General features: G+C 38.3%; 1 protein-coding gene across 1 annotated transcript in view; it reads right to left on the minus strand.

Moving 5' to 3' along the window:
- LOC126109417 (intermembrane lipid transfer protein Vps13) overlaps positions 1 to 19,583 on the minus strand; it is a 443,304-nt gene that overhangs the window by 232,710 nt on the left and 191,011 nt on the right. The window contains exons 30-31 of the mRNA XM_049914452.1: positions 17,911 to 18,033; positions 8,710 to 8,812 (exon numbers count right to left, since the gene is read on the minus strand). Coding sequence (XP_049770409.1) covers positions 8,710 to 8,812; positions 17,911 to 18,033 — 226 coding nt within the window. The remainder of the gene's footprint in view (positions 1 to 8,709; positions 8,813 to 17,910; positions 18,034 to 19,583) is intronic.

The following is a 19,583-nucleotide window of genomic DNA, read 5'->3' on the forward strand; positions in this document are numbered from 1 at the left end:
AAATAGCCTTTCGCTCCCTGTATTTTACCCTTACTGCCTTCAGAATTTGAAAGAGAGTATTCCAGTCAACATTGTCAAAAGCTCTACATCTACAAATGTGAGAAACGTAGGTTTCCTTTTCCTTAATCTATTTTCTAAGATAAGTCGTAAAGTCAGTATTGCCTCACTTGTTCCAACATTTCTACGGAATCCAAACTGATCTTCCCCGAGGCTGGCTTCTACCAGTTTTTCCATTCGTCTGTAGAGAATTCGTGTTAGCATATTTAGTATGTTTTGGCGTATGGTCACTTGGAGCACTAGTTGACACAGTCATTCACTTTGCGTTGCTCAAATGTTTTTAGTGTAAACACAGCACCAATTACATATTTTATTCATGCTGAGCAAAATGTGTTTTGAGAATTTATTCTCATTGTCAAGTGCAGTATTTACGTGTGTATTTTTTGTGACATACAAGCAAACATGTGAGTGATAGTTTGTGTGGTTTTCTACATAAATGATGAGGCACAGTACCTTATAGCCTCAAAAAGATGACTACAGTGCAAGAGACACAGAATAATGCATATTCAAACACTACACAAAATACTTATTTACATATTTGGACTTTACAACAAGAAAAATCCTAGAAACACATAGTGCTAAGCATGAAAAAATACGTTACTAGTGCAGTATTTCATTACTTAAATAATGAATGACAGCTGCAGGCTTTCAAAAACATTGATTATAACATATGAAATTGAGTCAAACATTCCTACTTCCCCGACAGTTATTAGTTCCAGTTACATCAGAGGTTTTGCTAGATAATAAACCTTCAATGCTCTACAATAAATGAGGCAAATAAAGCCAGAACACTGCATTGTATTTCTTCACCCTTCTACACGAAAAATAATCAACACCTCCAAGATACGCAGCCAACAACTACTACAGAGTACACAAATCACGCAACAGAACTGAGAACGTAATGGTCCTACATTGTAGACAATGGTCTTGTAGCAGTGATGCCAACCCTGGCACACCATTTCCCCCTATATTGCACTTCAAATTCCCCTAAATAATTTATCACACCGTCGGGTAACCAAGCGGGGCAGGGAGGGGGGCAGTAAAAGGGAGACAAGAATGAAATTGTCAAATGGAGGGGCGGGGAGGGGAGGGGAGGGTAGTAACCCTAAATATTTTTCCCCCTGAAACATTAGGGGGAAATCCCCCAACTTGGCAACACTGCCTTGTAGACACAACAACGCTAATCACTTCGCTTGGAACGACTATCGACTACTCCTTGTCCAGAATAACTTTATGATTGATCTGGTGCCACCATAAGCAGAGGAAATTGGCACTAGTTGAAAGATATTCGTTTGTCTCCGAACATTGCCAACGATAAGTTCCTTACTTCCTCATAGATATGAAGCGCAAGCTACACCTACTGCCGCTCCTGACAGCCAACGCACAAATCTTCGAAATTAACATAGACAAGTAGCAGCCATACCTTGTCATTCACCAATATATGAAAAAAAGGTGCAGGATTTTCAAATAATAACGAAAGTATTGAAACTGCTCTGAAAATCAGGAGATCGGTCTTCACGGTCGGGAGACTGGGATGAAGAAGGAAAAAAATCGGGAGTCTCCTGCTTAAATTGGGAGAGTTGGCACGTCTGCTAGTTTTTTAAAATTAAAGCAGGGTTTCACTGTACCTGCAAACAGTAGATTGTCTAATTCATTACAAAAATAAACTTATAGTGGCGAACATCATTCAGTATGCATATTATTAATGGATGTAATTCAGTGCACTACTGGATTGTAATTGTGCTACACACACACACACACACACACACACACACACACACACACACACACACACACACACACACATGAAAATGAAGTGTGCCTTTACATATGTACTGACTATTTAATCACATGTGATGTGAAGTTTGAGAATTCCGGTAAGTGCTTGAAAATGACAAACACTTGAAATTAACTAATAGCATGGACAATAAACACACTGCTGGAAAACAAAAGTTAGTACACCTTTTTAATAGTTTACAATCCACTCAAGATTTATTGTTTGAACAGTGCATGTGGAGCACATGAAGAGATTACATTTATAGTTCAACAGTACAAGCAGTTCTCAGATATCAGGTATCGAACCATGCTGAAACACCCGTATTAGTTTGTGGTGTTGTAGCCCCCTCAGGCAGCAATGCAGGGCTGACTCTGGCACGCAGTCAATTGTACAGAAAGCAAATACAGTCCTGAGATACGTTATGCCACACCTGCAAGAGCCGTCGGCTGACGAGTTATACGAGTCACCTCTCAATTGGAGACGAGTCCAGGGATTGCGCTGGCCTGGGAAGTTGCTGCACGCCTCGCACAGCACACTGACAAGGAGACGGCACGAGCGTGGGGTCGGCGATTTGTCCGAAATTTTGTGTGGTGAAAGAGGACCCCTAACACCTCATGTGGTTAAAATATTAGGACGCACTACCCGGAAAATCCCGGGAAAAATCGATCCAAAGTTTCTTAGGTGCTTTATGAGTATAACATGATAGTCCACTGCCGAGCCGCTGTCTGTCCTAGATGATTAGGGCTTGGACTCCCGAAGAGGTCTCGGGTTCCATTCCTCCTCTGGCACTTTTTTCTTCTATTTCATTTTCTTTCGTTATTCCACCAATTATTCAGAAAGTTTCCCAAATCTACATTATCTTTAGCAAATTAGTTACGTTACTGAATAAAAATTATTTTCTTTTTGTCTAACAACACAATTCATTGCGGTGGATTTTCCATTTTTCATTGTAAAGTATATAAGGAGAATCATTGGGTTTTTAATCAGAATAACAAATTCGATTGGGAAATGTTCAATTTTTGTACATATAATAATTATAAACAAGACTCGCAGTGGTAATTATCGTAAAAACAAACAAAGCAATAATTTTTGCCACATCTTACGCAACATATAAAAGCAAAATTTTTACGATCACAGGGCGTTTGCAATAAATCTGTACAAAAATATGCCCATTAACATTTGCGAAAATGTTTTGAGTTTCTGATAATTTTGGGCAAACCAGGCATATCGAATCATGTCTCGGAATACTCGTGACGATAACTGACAGTGAATTATAGAATGAATTTTTATACAGTCTTCCCGGGAATTAATTTCACGATTCTCCTGTAACAATGCACTGCAATTTTGCAAGCAACAGAAGAGAAAAAAGTGCCAAAGGAGGAATCGAACCAGAGACCTCTGGCGTAAGGGTCCGACTGCTAACCGTGTAGGCCAGACTGCAGCTCGGCAGTGGACTAACATTTTATACTCCTAAGGCACCTGAGAAACTTTGGATCGATTTTTCTCGGGATTTTCCGAGTAGTGCGTCCTAATATTTTAACCACGTGTGGTGCTAGGGGTCCTCTTTCACCACACAAAATTTCGGACAAATCCCGAACCCCACAGTCGTGCCATCTCCTTGTGGGTTTCATTGGCAGTGAGTGGATTAGCATTATTTTGTTGGAACAACAGATCAGCTTCCTACTACACGAACAGGTGAATAGCATCCTCTCCAGAAACACCAACGGTGAATGAAAGTTGTAGCTGGTGTGTCTCGGACAAACGCACTCTATGAGAGAATTCTCACGAGGTCTACATCATATGTGCAAATAACTATCGACTGCCTACAGACAGAACTTGCTTTCATCGCTGACGACCACGGAGCACCAGTCAATCTTCCAAAAGTGATCCTCCGACAGCACCAACCGAGACATGCACGTCGCTGCTGTGCCGTGAGTAGGTGACGGACTACAGGTGTATGTGTGCGTTCATAACCACTTCAGAACACTTTGTGTTGACATGTCTGGACTAACAAGCCCTCTTACATGTGCTGCAGCAGCTGTATTATCTGCCACTGCTGCCCTCACATTACGATGACCCTGGTGGGCATCTGTGCTGTGTGGACGTCCAGAACCTCGTCTACGGGTTTAAGAATGTTCGTGTGACCACCGAGACCAATATCGTCCAACTTGTGTGACGATTCCTCAAAAGGACCATTGCCATTCAGAGGGCCACAATTTGCCCTTTTCAAACTCGCTCAGTCGGCTGCAGGAAGCACGAGTGTGTCTCTGTGGCACATTTGTCTACTTACTTCACGCATTTGCACCACACTGAACCTCCAAGCTGTGGGCATTCCCTATTAAGTGTAGACACAGATGGTGCTGTGCTCCGGTAGCTATGCTGCTATGTTATATGTTGGGGTACAACACTGAAGCCATTATCAGTGCTGTAACCCCCAGGTGGCACAAGCCGTCATCAGATCAAAATTGACACTGTCTTTCCAGGTATACTAACATTATTTTAAGCATATATTACAGCCTGTTTGGCCCACTTTTTCTCCCCTTAAAAAATATCGATGCTCTGGACCTCCACAAGAACACAATTTTAGTTTTCTGCAGTTTTACCTTTATTAGATATGTAGTACTCTGAAATTTTGATATAAAGGATTTATTATCCGTCATTTCCTAACTACTTCCCCACTCCCCTTCCCCTCCTCAAAACACCAATCAGGGCAAAGAGCAACATTTGATCCTTCTAACAAAGAAGTTACAGATTAAATGTCCTTATAATTGCCTACAAAGGCTTGCAACCACAAACAATGTAGTGAGGCACAGTGTTTCTCGTGCAGCTCTAGTGAGACATTACCACGTGGATAGCACATGCAGCAGGAACTGTGCAAGTAAACAATCCAGAGCTGATGCGCAGATCCAGTTAACCTACAAATAACTCAGACCGTCCGAGTGGTGCGCTGCCTCAGGTTATTCCTCCAGGAGGCGATAAACAAGTCGGAGCCCGGCTGGAGCAAACGGAGTGAGGAGTCATTCGATAGCGGCAGAGTCGGTGCACTCTGAATGGCTGTCACAAAATAAAAGGTAAAATGGTTGCTCTCACTTGACAAGAAACAATAAGCATACTCTCCGCATTGTGGAACTTTACATGCCTCAGAGATCGGCATTTTCTCCGAAAATACCATTGTATTCATAATCACAAAATATATTACATTCACACACAAAAATGGTGAGCCTTGTCTCAGTAGTTGGGTGCCAAGCACCTAGTTCAGGGGTGTAGGTTTCTGTCCCAAGTCGACCCTGGGATCCGGGATTTTCTTCTTCTTCTTCTTCTTCTTCTTCTTCTTCTTCTTCTATCACTTATCAATTTTTTTTAACCGCAGCAATGATTTGTTAATGTGAAAAATGGTGAATTGTGCCACAGTTTGAAGCCCACGTCATACAGGGTGATCTACTTCTCACATAGGAAGGAGTCAAATGCCTGAGGCTACACGACTGACAAGGAGACCACACACCAATCAGATTTTTGTAATTTTTGATACGTACGGTACGTGAAGATCAGAACCTAAATATCAGTCCCCAAAAGCAGCTAATGCAACTCTAAAAAATTACTGAGAAAACCAACTTTTAAGTTTTGTGAGCATGTTAAATATTCTAAAAATACACTAATTTTTTGACACGCACTGTGTGTGCTGAAGTAGGATGCTCACATGCCACGTAAGGGGCACGGTTCAATTCCCAGATGGTAAAAGCTTTTGAAACAAAGGTGAGTGTTCTGCAACCATTTTGGTGACATATAAAATGTATAATGAGAAAAAAAAACTGAATTTGTAATATTTTTCAATCTAAACAATCTTTTATAAGGTTGGCAACTAAGAATTTAGATGAGCAACAAAAATTGGATGTTTGTATGTGACATGTAATTATGAACTAGAAGACTTGCACTTTCCATAAAAATGGCAATTCAGTATGTGTTACTTAGCATTTATTTTATGACTAAGTTTCAATTATGTAGATATTCGAAAGGAGCAGAAAAAAAGAACAAAAAATTTATGACTGAAACAAGACTGAAACCAGCGATTGAGCAATTATGTTGAGAGCACTACTGATTGTTTTTTTCCATCGCTATGTAATTTATGCTTCATGAAAAGGCTCATAAAATATGCACCTCTGTTTAAAACTTAGCACTGGCCAGGAACCGAACCCAGGACCACCGTGTGGCCAACGAGCATTCTGCCACAGAGGCACACTGTCAGCTGAACAATTTATCTTACATCAGGGCATTAAACACATTTGGAAAATGAAATGAAACGATAGCGTACCATAGACCTCTCAAGTATGAAACATCCATGATGTACACACAAAGACTGAAGCAATGAATTGAAATTTGTACCGGGACTGGGATTCGATCCCCGGCCTCCGGCTCACTAGGTAGGTACGCTAAACGGTACGCAACCCTGGCACAGTGGCTTTGCACAGCTGCACGGACTACCGCAGCACGCTTCCCTCCTCAATCCAAATTCCCATTCACACCTCAGCTCACTTGGTATTCTCCCCAAGTTAACATTAGGAAAACGTCGAAGTCAATTTCTGGAAAATTTTTGAGGGTCGTATCTCACAGCTTTGGCCGACTAATATTTGCAATCTGAACTTTAACTACCGTAAACATAAAAAAATCACAAAAAATTTCATTGCAGAGTGGTCTCCTAAAAAACATTGTAAAGAACTGCAGGTTCAGAGAAACCTCCAGTATGAGGGCAGCTTTACTTTTTTTTGGGGTCAAAACCAAGCTCAGATGTGCACCAGTTTCTGGCAACATTTGTTTTATGAGCATTAGGCCGTGGGCTGAGAGATATTTCGCTGCCTACCATTTCGTCTTCCAATGCTGGAGACATCAGCAAAGGCCACAGAAATTCAAAAACACAAAAACAACTTTAGCAGAAATGAAGGAGGACTGAAACATGACAAGTTGTGGCCCTTGGTACTAAATAAAGCTCCACAACACATGTAGGTGTGGCTCTGTGGTCACAGACAACAGCCTGATGACATCACATTCCGACCATTGCCTTGATACGTATACAGCTTGTTTGAGACTGGAACAGCTTTATGACATTTTATAGCACGTAATGAAGTCTCCAGCAGTACGGGACAAAATTTTAGATGGAGAAATGTGCCTCACAATACCACCTATTGCCTGTGAAATAAATATCACCAAAAATGCAAATAACGGGTGGGAAAGTTTTCACTGTAGGGTAGCAGCTCTCTCTTTCAACGCAAGGCAAAATAACAATTACTTGTGAACTGCTGCAAGTTAAAAGTAACAACATCGCTTTTAATTTAAATTCAACTGGGATCTTCACCTCTTCCCATTCCCTTGCAACATATTCATCCCACTAGAAAACAAAATCATGGAACCAAACGCATTTCCATGTGTAATTCACTTTTAATGATTTGGATATTTCATTCCCTTACATTCAAAAGATAGTAGCAAATTTAAAAAAAAAAAAATCATATTCTCTGAATTAATGAATATTTGAGGTGAAAGGACTGGAAAGGAAAAAGGATGTGTAAGAGATAGGAAGGAAATAATGACTTGCAGCTGCATGTGGCATTGGTGCAATTTAACAGTAGGTGTTAAACTGGGAATCAAACCCAGATGCTACATATCTCTAGAACAGTTATCTTAACTACCTCGCTCATCTCTCAGACCCCAATTTCAAAATTCCTGCTCACCACACTAACACCCCCATCTGTTAGCCCCCTACTCGCAGAGTTCCGATTTCCGTAGGATTTCGTGTGCTAGTTATGTATCTGCTCTGAAACGTGCCGCAATGAATTGTGGCCATGGAATTACAGATTTGAATGGTGTCTGTCCTTTGGACATTCTATGTGTGCAATAGCTATTTGATGGAAGTTTCAGTGTGGGTGCACAACTAATGTCCGAATTGTTACGGAAATCGAAAATCTGTGAGTAGAAGGTTAACGGGTGGGAGTAGTAGTGATGAAGTAATCGGGAAGTTGGGAATCTGAGTCTGACAGAAAGTGTATCCAAACTTCTGTAAAAAGTCTTAACTGGATGGACGAGGTGGTTAAGACAACTGTTACAGAGACGATGACCATCTGGGTCCGAGTCACAGTATGCTACAAATTTTCAACTATTGCCATTGCATTGCCGCAGTGTCCTATGTGGCTGGAAGTCATTATTTCTGTCCTCTCTCTTTCCCATCCCATTTCCTTTCCATTCATTTCCACCCCAATTATTCATGTATATGATCCAGCTGCTTCATTGCATGTTATGTCTGTTCGACAGAACAGACACCGCTCGTAGCTACAATTCTCTGAATTTCTTTCAAAGGCGAATTTTAAAAAGTCGAACAAGGCTATTTAAAATAAATAAAGAACTCCTGCTATCTTCTGAATGCATGGGAACGAAATGGCCAAATTCTCAATAGTGAGTTACATATAAAAACTGACTTTCTAGTTGCGAGATTGTTTTTATTTCCTAGTACATTCAAATTCTTGCAAGGGTATGGAATGGTTTGAAGATCAGAAGCACACGCAATAAAATAATTATTGAAGATTTTTTTCACTTTCTGGCAAATCCAGGAAATGTCAGCTTTATTGCGTGGTCGAGCTTCTCCACGCTTCCTGTCCGACTGGGGCAAGTCAGAGTGGGGCAAGTCAGAGTCTCCGAGCCAAATAGCACAAAAGCTGCAGCTGTAGGATAACATTAAAATTACACTAACTTGTTGGTAGAGTTATCTAACTGGTTATCACGGTGTCAAACTGTTCCCACTTTTACATAATAAATTCCACTGTTACTGTTCAAGTACAACAGAGTGCTCAGTTTATAAACAATTAACAACTATTTGTCAAATTTTGTCTCACCTGGAGAAACTCCAAGTCTTATATCTGTCACAGTCAGATCCAGATGCAAGCCCTGACCCTCAGGGGTTGACCCAGCTAGAGTAATACTACAGGGACGAAGAATCTGAAATATACATTTAAAAAAAAAAAATAAAATAAAATAAAATAAAATAAAAATAAAAAAAAATAAAAAATTGCCAACAGGGTAGTCTCTCAAACACATGTTCCATACTTTGTACAAAAGTCTTAACTCCTTAACTTAACAATTTTATTTTCAAATTCCGTTCTAAAATGTTTTCATTAATGAAAAACAGCCTCTAATAAATGACATTGCATACAGACACATAAAGACAACCTTTAGAGGTCAAAATAATGAGTTACAAAATTTTGAAGATCACAAATAATAAAATTCTGAGTTTACTTGTGCACTGGACTTTGACTAAAAAAATCTGAAACTTTAAGTCATTTTTAGCCTCTGTAGCTCTGAAGTGTATTTCACAATCATTCTCTCTGAATATTTATCTTGGAGGAGGTGGATGTATTAATCTTGTACCATTGGCGGGCACTTACTCAACTGACGAACTGTCATCACTTTCAGTCTCTAAAGAAATAACACTGCATTCTTCATCATTCTCTGAGCTGCTAAAGTCAATGTCAGACTCAGGATCACTCCAGTAATCCTTTCTTGAAAGAATTACCTAAACAACAATATAGGAGAGAGACTGAAAAATCAGGTTTTGTTGTTGAGTATCTAAGTAAAGAAAATATCTAGTGGCAACAACTATAACCAAAGCATGACAGCCAGGCTGCAAATGTAGTACCAGATGTACTTTACAGTTGAACACATATTAGTGCTGAAATGGATACAAGCTGGGTTTTATTTTTTCCAAGGTCTCTTCCTAAGTTGCCCAAGTATACTCACAATTTTCAGTTTCTGTCAAAATAACAAAAATGAGATAACTCTAGTTTTATGTTAAGGGGTTAAATCATCAGAAGGCCACACTATACCTGCAACAACTGACAAATGTCATTGCAGCCATACCATTTCTAACAGTTAGGGGACTAGAGCATTACAATGTCGAAAATTCTGTGAGTGTTTTATTAAAGGAATGAAGACAGAATATTCAATCTACTTAATTAGTGTGCCTGTCAACAGCAATAAAATTTAACTTTTAGGGTTCAATTCATCTTTAAATGCAAGTACGTTTTTGGTTACGCTACAACCTGACTATTGTTAATATTTAATGAAACAGTAAGTTTACTGCTACTAGTGACGGAAGGAAGGAGGGAGGGAGGGAGGGATCCACCTCTGTCAAAAGCCACTTCTGTAGCTACAGATCAAGTTACTTCTATGGCCACGGGAGGGCAAAAAAAAAAAGTGCTCTATCATTGTTGGAAAAAAAAACCCTTGATATAAGATCCCTCATACACATATCATTATACATCAAGAAGTAACATACACAGAAAATTTGTTTGCATCTGTTACAAAAATAATTCATTTCGTGAAAGTGCGAGACAACCAGTTAAAGATCTTGACTTGTTTAAGAGAATCGGAAAGTGAACACTGAAGTTTGTCCCACTGCACAATGGTAAGCTGGCCATTGTGCTGCACAATTCTTACAAAATTCTGAGACTTTAAAGGATAAATATGTCCATTTTTAGTAAATAAAAATCAAGAGAAAGAGACTACTTTTTATGTCATATGGTTGCAAGAATTATGCTCCATGCTTGATATAAAAATTCTTACACAATTTTAAGATCAGTATGAGCATGTGTGACTACGTTAACCCTCGAGCAGATGAACCACTTTTTATAACATGAGCAGGTGCGCAATGTACTTTGTACATGTGTCAAAAATAGCTACCTTTATGTTACCAAGGTAAACACGTATGAGCAGCATCATAATTACATCTCAGTTTAATTGTGCAGTGATAAAATAATCTTACATATATGAGTTAAACCACTGTTTAATTACACAACAACAAAATAACCTTTCATTACATCAGTCTATTGCTGCGTACAAGATTTACCACACAATAGTAACCCACTCAAAGTATTGAACAGTGCAGATGCTTCAGATCCCAGCCAACTGCTTATTCGATTGCTAATTATTTCGCAGACATCTGTCCCATAGTGGGTCTGTGCTTCTAGCTCACAATCTGAATCATTTTCTTGTATGGATCATATTTTTTTTCCTCATCTAGCTCGCTGTTTTATTTTATATTACACTGCTTTCTTGGCCGTTGTAATGGATCATATTATTATTATTGACTTTTTTTTCTCAGACTTAAGTCTGGTTAAAAATGGAACGTGACGCGGACCTCGGTCAAGCGTGACTTCCTTGTAACTGTATGGTATATGTTATATTGCATTTAGGAACTTTCGGGTAATTGAACATGTATCAATAATTACAGATTTTTGTAGTTGTATATATATGTTTGGATGTAGCTGTATTGCATTGATGTACTGGTGAATACTGTGAGGTATGACTCCTGTAGTTGATAGTATAATTGGGATAATGTCGACTTTATCCTGATGCCACATGTCCTTGACTTCCTCAGCCAGTTGGATGTATTTTTCAATTTTTTCTCCTGTTTTCTTCTGTATATTTGTTGTGTTGGGTATGGATATTTCAATTAGTTGTGTTAATTTCTTCTTTTTATTGGTGAGTATGATGTCAGGTTTGTTATGTGGTGTTGTTTTATCTGTTATAATTGTTCTGTTCCAGTATAATTTGTATTCATCATTCTCCAGTACATTTTGTGGTGTGTACTTGTATGTGGGAACGTGTTGTTTTATTAGTTTATGTTTTATGGCAAGTTGTTGATGTATTATTTTTGCTACATTGTCATGTCTTCTGGGGTATTCTGTATTTGCTAGTATTGTACATCCGCTTGTGATGTGATCTACTGTTTCTATTTGTTGTTTGCAAAGTCTGCATTTGTCTGTTGTGGTATTGGGATCTTTAATAATATGCTTGCTGTAATATCTGGTGTTTATTGTTTGATCCTGTATTGCGATCATGAATCCTTCCGTCTCACTGTATATATTGCCGTTTCTTAGCCATGTGTTGGATGCGTCTTGATCTATGTGTGGCTGTGTTAGATGATACGGGTGCTTGCCGTGTAGTGTTTTCTTTTTCCAATTTACTTTCTTTGTATCTGTTGATGTTATGTGATCTAAAGGGTTGTAGAAGTGGTTATGAAATTGCAATGGTGTAGCTGATGTATTGATATGAGTGATTGCTTTGTGTATTTTGCTAGTTTCTGCTCGTTCTAGAAAGAATTTTCTTAAATTGTCTACCTGTCCATAATGTAGGTTTTTTATATCTATAAATCCCCTTCCACCTTCCTTTCTGCTTAATGTGAATCTTTCTGTTGCTGAATGTATGTGATGTAGTCTATATTTGTGGCATTGTGATCGTGTAAGTGTATTGAGTGCTTCTAGGTCTGTGTCACTCCATTTCACTACTCCAAATGAGTAGGTCAATACTGGTAAAGCATAAGTATTTATAGCTTTTGTCTTGTTTCTTGCTGTCAATTCTGTTTTCAGTATTTTTGTTAGTCTTTGTCTATATTTTTCTTTTAGTTCTTCTTTAATATTTGTATTATCTATTCCTATTTTTTGTCTGTATCATAGGTATTTATAGGCATCTGTTTTTTCCATCGCTTCTATGCAGTCGCTGTGGTTATCCAATATGTAATCTTCTTGTTTAGTGTGTTTGCCCTTGACTATGCTATTTTTCTTACATTTGTCTGTTCCAAAAGACATATTTATATCATTGCTGAATACTTCTGTTATCTTTAGTAATTGGTTGAGTTGTTGATTTGTTGCTGCCAGTAGTTTTAGATCATCCATGTATAGCAAATGTGTGATTTTGTGTGGGTATGTTCCAGTAATATTGTATCCATAATTTGTATTATTTAGCATGTTGGATAGTGGGTTCAGAGCAAGACAGAACCAGAAAGGACTTAATGAGTCTCCTTGGTATATTCCACGCTTAATCTGTATTGGCTGTGATGTGATGTTATCTGAATTTGTTTGGATATTAAGTGTGGTTTTCCAGTTTTTCATTACTGTGTTTAGAAACTGTATCAATTTAGGATCTACTTTGTATATTTCCAAAATCTGTAGTAACCATGAGTGGGGTACACTATCAAAGGCTTTTTGGTAATCAATGTATGCGTAGTGTAGGGACCTTGGTTTAGTTTTAGCTTGATATGTCACCTCTGTATCTATTATCAGTTGCTCTTTACATCCTCGTGCTCCTTTGCAGCAGCCTTTTTGTTCTTCATTTATAATTTTGTTCTGTGTTGTATGCGTCATTAATTTCTGTGTGATGACTGAAGTTAATATTTTGTATATTGTTGGTAGGCATGTTATGGGGCGATATTTAGCTGGGTTTGCTGTGTCTGCTTGATCTTTAGGTTTCAGATAGGTTATTCCATGTGCAAGTGTATCAGGGAATGTGTATGGGTCTGCAATGTAACTGTTAAATAATTTAGTTAGATGTGAATGTGTTGAGGTGAACTTCTTTAGCCAGTAATTTGATATTTTATCATTTCCAGGGGCTTTCCAATTGTGTGTAGAATTAATTGCTCGGGTGACTTCATGTTGCAAAATTATCACTTCAGGCATTTGTGGTATCATCTTGTATGTGTCTGTTTCTGCTTGTATCCACCGTGCATGCCTGTTATGTTGTACCGGGTTTGACCATATGCTGCTCCAGAAGTGTTCCATGTCTGTTATGTTTGGTGGATTGTCTATTTTAATGTGTGTGTTATCCATTGTTTGGTAAAATCTCTTTTGGTTTGTGTTGAATGTTTGGTTTTGTTTCCTTCTATTTTCACTTTTTTTTGTATCTTCTAAGTCGTTTGGCCAATGCTTGCAATTTCTGCTTTTTTCATCTAATTGCTCTATTGCTTCTTGTTGTGAGATTTTACCTAAACTTTTTCGTTTTTTGTCTGATATTTCATTTCTTATAAATTGTGTTAGCTGTCCGATGTCTTTTCTCAGTTTTTCTATTCTGATCTGTAACCTGTGTTGCCATGCTGGTTTTGTGCGTTTCTTCTGTGTGTTGGTTTGTTCTGATCTCTGCCTAGTGTGTATATTTAGTGTAGTGAGTGCTCCTATATAAACCAGTAGTTGTAACTCTTCCATAGTTGTGTTTTCATTTATTTTGTTGTGTATGATTGTGTTGATAGTTTTTATTGTTGTTTCGACTTGTGGGTTATTTGGCGGTCTATGCAAGAATGGTCTAATGTCTGTATTTGTGTCTTTGTATTCTATATATGTCAGCTGAAATTTCTCTTCTATATCTAACACGTGTCTCTCTTCGTGTTCTATTTGTGCTTGTTCTGGTGGCTGTCTTAAGATTTCGTTTTCCTCTGATTGTTTAATTGATGCATGTTGGTCTTTGTTTGTTTGCTCTGGGATGTTTGAGTCCATTACTGTGTTTTCTTCCTCTTCTGATTGCACATTATTTTGTTCCAGTATTTGTTGTACTTGTTGTTTGATGTTTTCTAATTCTGACTGGGGTATCCTGTTATTTTTGATTATTACACGGATCTGATCAGCTAGTCGTTGTTCTGTTAAAAATTTTAATTCCGGGTATCTGGTAATAAATGTTGTGTATACTTGTGATCTGTATCCAGTTGTGTTGGTTCCTAGGTTTGTTGCTTGGTAATAACAGAACATGAGGTGTCGATTAACTTCATCTGACCATCTCATCCTCTGTCTTTGTTTTCCTTCTAGGGAGGTTGCAGGAAGCATATCCTGCAAAACACCTCTATTCGGATTTAAATCCTTTTCCAGTTGGCTAGCAGTGTCGTTACCATTGTGGGCGGGCATAGGGTTCAAGCGTCGTCCCCGACCATGACGGCACTTGTCCGAGGCTTCTTTAGTTCTGTCCTGAACCAAGTAATCACACTAAAAGGGGGGTTAGCCCTATTAGTGGTTTGTTCTTTTCATCGCCTTTTACGACTGGCAGAACATACCGGAGGCCTATTCTTTTCCCGGGCCTCCACGGGGTTTATTATTATTATTATTATTATTATTATTATTATTATTATTATTATTGACTTTTTTTCTCAGACTTAAGTCTGGTTAAAAATGGAACGTGACGCGGACCTCGGTCAAGCGTGACTTCCTTGTAACTGTATGGTATATGTTATATTGCATTTAGGAACTTTCGGGTAATTGAACAAGTATCAATAATTACAGATTTTTGTAATTGTATATATATGTTTGGATGTAGCTGTATTGCATTGATGTACTGGTGAATATTGTGAGGTATGACTCCTGTAGTTGATAGTATAATTGGGATAATGTCGACTTTATCCTGATGCCACATGTCCTTGACTTCCTCAGCCAGTTGGATGTATTTTTCAATTTTTTCCCCTGTTTTCTTCTGTATATTTGTTGTGTTGGGTATGGATATTTCAATTAGTTGTGATAATTTCTTCTTTTTATTGGTGAGTATGATGTCAGGTTTGTTATGTGGTGTTGTTTTATCTGTTATAATCGTTCTGTTCCAGTATAATTTGTATTCATCATTCTCCAGTACATTTTGTGGTGTGTACTTGTATGTGGGAACGTGTTGTTTTATTAGTTTATGTTTTATGGCAAGTTGTTGATGTATTATTTTTGCTACATTGTCATGTCTTCTGGGGTATTCTGTATTTGCTAGTATTGTACATCCGCTTGTGATGTGATCTACTGTTTCTATTTGTTGTTTGCAAAGTCTGCATTTATCTGTTGTGGTGTTGGGATCTTTAATAATATGCTTGCTGTAATATCTGGTGTTTATTGTTTGATCCTGTATTGCGATCATGAATCCTTCCGTCTCACTGTATATATTGCCTTTCCTTAGCCATGTGTTGGATGCGTCTTGATCGATGTGTGGCTGTGTCAGATGATACGGGTGCTTGCCGTGTAGTGTTTTCTTTTTCCAATTTACTTTCTTTGTATCTGTTGATATTATGTGATCTAAAAGGGTTGTAGAAGTGGTTATGAAATTGCAATGGTGTAGCTGATGTATTGATATGAGTGATTGCTTTGTGTATTTTGCTAGTTTCTGCTCGTTCTAGAAAGAATTTTCTTAAATTGTCTACCTGTCCATAATGTAGGTTTTTTATATCTATATTATTATTATTATTATTATTATTATATTATTATTATTATTATTTCTTTCCTTTCTCAGACGTTATGTCTGGTTAAAAATGGAAAGTGACGCGGACCTTGATCAAGCGTGACTTCCTTTTAACTGTACGGTATATGTAATATTGCATTTAGGAACTTTCGGGTAATTGAACATGTATCAATAATTACAGATTTCTATAGCTGTATATATACGTTTGGAGGTAGCTGTATTGCGTTGATGTACTGGTGGATATTGTGTGGTATGACTCCTGTAGTTGATAGAAATTGGTATAATGTCAACTTTATCCTGATGCCACACGTCTTTGACTTCCTCAGCCAGTTGGATGTATTTTTCAATTTTTTCTCCTGTTTTCTTCTGTATATTTGTTGTATTGGGTGCGGATATTTCGATTAGTTGTGTTAATTTCTTCTTTTTATTGGTGAGTATGATATTAGGTTTGTTAGGTGGTGGTGTTTTATCTGTTATAACCGTTCTGTTCCAGTATAATTTGTATTCATCATTCTTCAGTACATTTTGTGGTGCATACTTGTATGTGGGAACGTGTTGTTTTATTAGTTTATGTTGTATGGCAAGTTGTTGATGTATTATTTTTGCTACATTGTCATGCCTTCTGGGGTATTCTGTATTTGCTAGTATTGTACATCCACTTGTGATGTGATCTACTGTTTCTATTTGTTGTTTGCAAAGTCTGCATTCATCTGTTGTGGTATTGGGATCTTTAATAATATGCTTGCTGTAATATCTGGTGTTTATTGTTTGATCCTGTATTGCAATCATGAATCCTTGGTCCCCGACCATGACGGTGCTTGTCCGAGGCTTCATTAGTTCTCTTCTGAACCAACTAATCACAATAAAAGGGGGGTTAGCCCTATTAGTGGTTTGTTCTTTTCGTCGCCTTTTACGACTGGCTGAACATACCGGATGCCAATTCTTTTCCCGGGCCTATAAGGGGTTCATTATTATTTGTTTCTCTCACCAGCAATAATACTGGGGATACTAACAAAACAAGTAGAGATACGCTCTTCAGTTGATTAATTTCTGTATCTTCACCTGTTTGTTTCTATAAGTGGTAGCGGGCAGACGTATGAGGAGTTCCTACGTGTTAATATTCTTCTAAAAATGTGTAATCTAACTGTACATAAAAGTAGTGTTATAAAAGTTATTAGGGAGATGAAGTTCATATATGGATATAAAAGAAACCATCTGTTCATCATTTTGTCCACGCCGAGAATCCTGCATCAAGAGGATCCAAGCAGACAAGAGGAATTTGCGTGCGCAGAGGAAGGGCAATAGAGTAACAGCATCGTCATAACCAGCTCTATCCACAATGGTGATAATGGCAAGTATGTAAATTTAAATGTTGATCTTAAATGTATTGAATATTGATGGTCTGTTGATATTAGTGCCAGCTGAAGTTCACGCAAGATAAGTGTACCTACCAAATTCTTTCAATTACTCTTTCTAAGTTTTTTCAATTATTCAAGCAGCAATCAGTTTCCATTATATATTATATTTTATAAGCGCTCCCTATTCTGCCACTATTCAATGTATGACAACACAACTTATCACAGCGTTACCTGAAGCAATACTGAAGGAATAGATACAGGCTCGCAATTGTAAAACAACAATAGAAAGATACAAGACAAAATTTTTTGTGGGGCTGGTGCATACACAGGTGTGCCCATTCGAGGGTTGAAGTTTTAGCTAAAAGCTTTAAAAAAAAATCAACATATCGTGCAGTCTTGAATACATAACACAAACAAATCCAGTTTAAATGAAACAAAAATTAAGATACCCATCTCTTTTGCATTTATTTATCTACGCAACCAGTTTTGGTGTTCAATTACACCATCTTCAGGCCTTCTAACCATTTCTGGTTTACATGACACTATCGCTTCATTCACCGATCGACGGCTGAGTCTAGACTGGCAGTACACAGCCAAATGATATATACACAACTTATGTTTAACTGACATTTCCAAATCATAGCATGTGTCAGGAATATAGACAAGAGGACACACAGTTGAATTATTAAGTCACTAAGTAATCAAACACTGTACCTGTTGCATGGTGTCCTTGCGCTTATCCGGGCTGTAGCAGCAAGAGTACAACTGCAGGTCCTTGATACCACCCGTGATTACAAGATGGGTGTCCGACATTCGAAGCTTGAAACTTATTTCATTCTGCAAGACAGAGAATGTGTCCATAAGAACAGTATCAATAGGTCTATTACTTTTAATTAAAATATTATACTCCAACTGGCCTAAGACGAGAAGGCGTTGAGTGTGAAAAGAAAATTACCAAACACTTTCAGTTACACTGAAAAAGTGTTTGATAATGCAAATTGGAAGTTGAGCCCTCCAAAACCTTACCATAGAATACAGATACTTAACACTGATGCATCAATTATACACCAACAAAATTTAGATGTAAAAGTAATAATAGAAGTAACTCTTCTGTCGACGGTGGTATTCCAACCAAAGAACTAAAATCTTGAGTGAAGTCTGAAGTGGTCCCCCTCGTGTTACCTCTGCAACCAAATGATGAGTCAAATACATTTCCTGGAAGATTGAAATATGTGGCAGTAACACTCAATTACAGAAGTGGTGGAGGTAACTCCTTCCTCCCTAGCTCAAACTTTTTTTGAGAATGTAGCTTATAACAGAATATTAAATAGAGAATAAGTTTTTATCATCATCTCAGTTTGGCTTCCTTAAAGGCATTTCTGTGGACAAAGCTAGATACACTGAGGTGACATGAGCCACGGGATAACAACATGCACATATACAGATGGTGGTAGTATCTTGTACACAAGGTATCAAAAGAGCAGTGTGTTGACAAAGATATCATTTGTAATTAGGTGATACGTATGAAACGGTTTCTGATAGGATTACGTCCACACAAATTAACATACCTCCAACAACACAGAATGGTAGTTGGAACTAGACACACGGGTCATTCCAGTTCGGAAATCGTTAGGGAATTCAGTATTCAGATATCCACAGTGTCAAGAGTCTGCCAAGAATGCCAAATTTCAGGCATTACCTCTCACCGCAGACAACACAGTGACTGACAGCCTTCACTTAACCAACAGCAACAGCAGCAGTGTCTGTTTAAAATTGTCAGTGCCAACAGACAAGCAACACTGTGAAGTAACTGTGGGATGTATGATGAAAGTATTCGTTAGGACACACTTTGCATTAAAGGGGTATGGAAGCAGCTGACTGACACGAGTGCCTAGGTTAACAGCACAACGTCACCTCCAGCACTTCTCCTGGACTCGTGACCATACTGGTTGCACCCTAGACAGTCGGAAAACTGTGGTCGGGTCAGATGAGTCCCAATTTCAGTCCGTAAGCATTAATGGTAGGGTTTGAGTGTGGTGCACACCCACTAAGGCACAGACCCAACTTGTCAACAATGCACTGTCCGCACTGGTGACAACTCCATACTGGTGTGGCTGTGCTTACATGTAACAACTGACTGGGTCCTCTGGTCCAGCTGAACTAATCATACTGGAAATAATTATGTTCAGCTACTTGGAGACCATTTGCAGCCATGACGACGACTGAATTTTTATGGATGACAATGTGCCGTGTCACCACTCTACAACTGTTTATCACTGGTTTGAAGAACATTAGGGACAATTTGGATGAATGATTTGGCCACCCAGGTTGCCCAACATTAATCCCATCAAACATTTATGGGACACAATCGAGAGGTCTGGTCGTGC

The sequence above is a fragment of the Schistocerca cancellata genome, chromosome 12, assembly GCF_023864275.1.
Source record: "Schistocerca cancellata isolate TAMUIC-IGC-003103 chromosome 12, iqSchCanc2.1, whole genome shotgun sequence".
Lineage (NCBI taxonomy): Eukaryota > Metazoa > Arthropoda > Insecta > Orthoptera > Acrididae > Schistocerca > Schistocerca cancellata.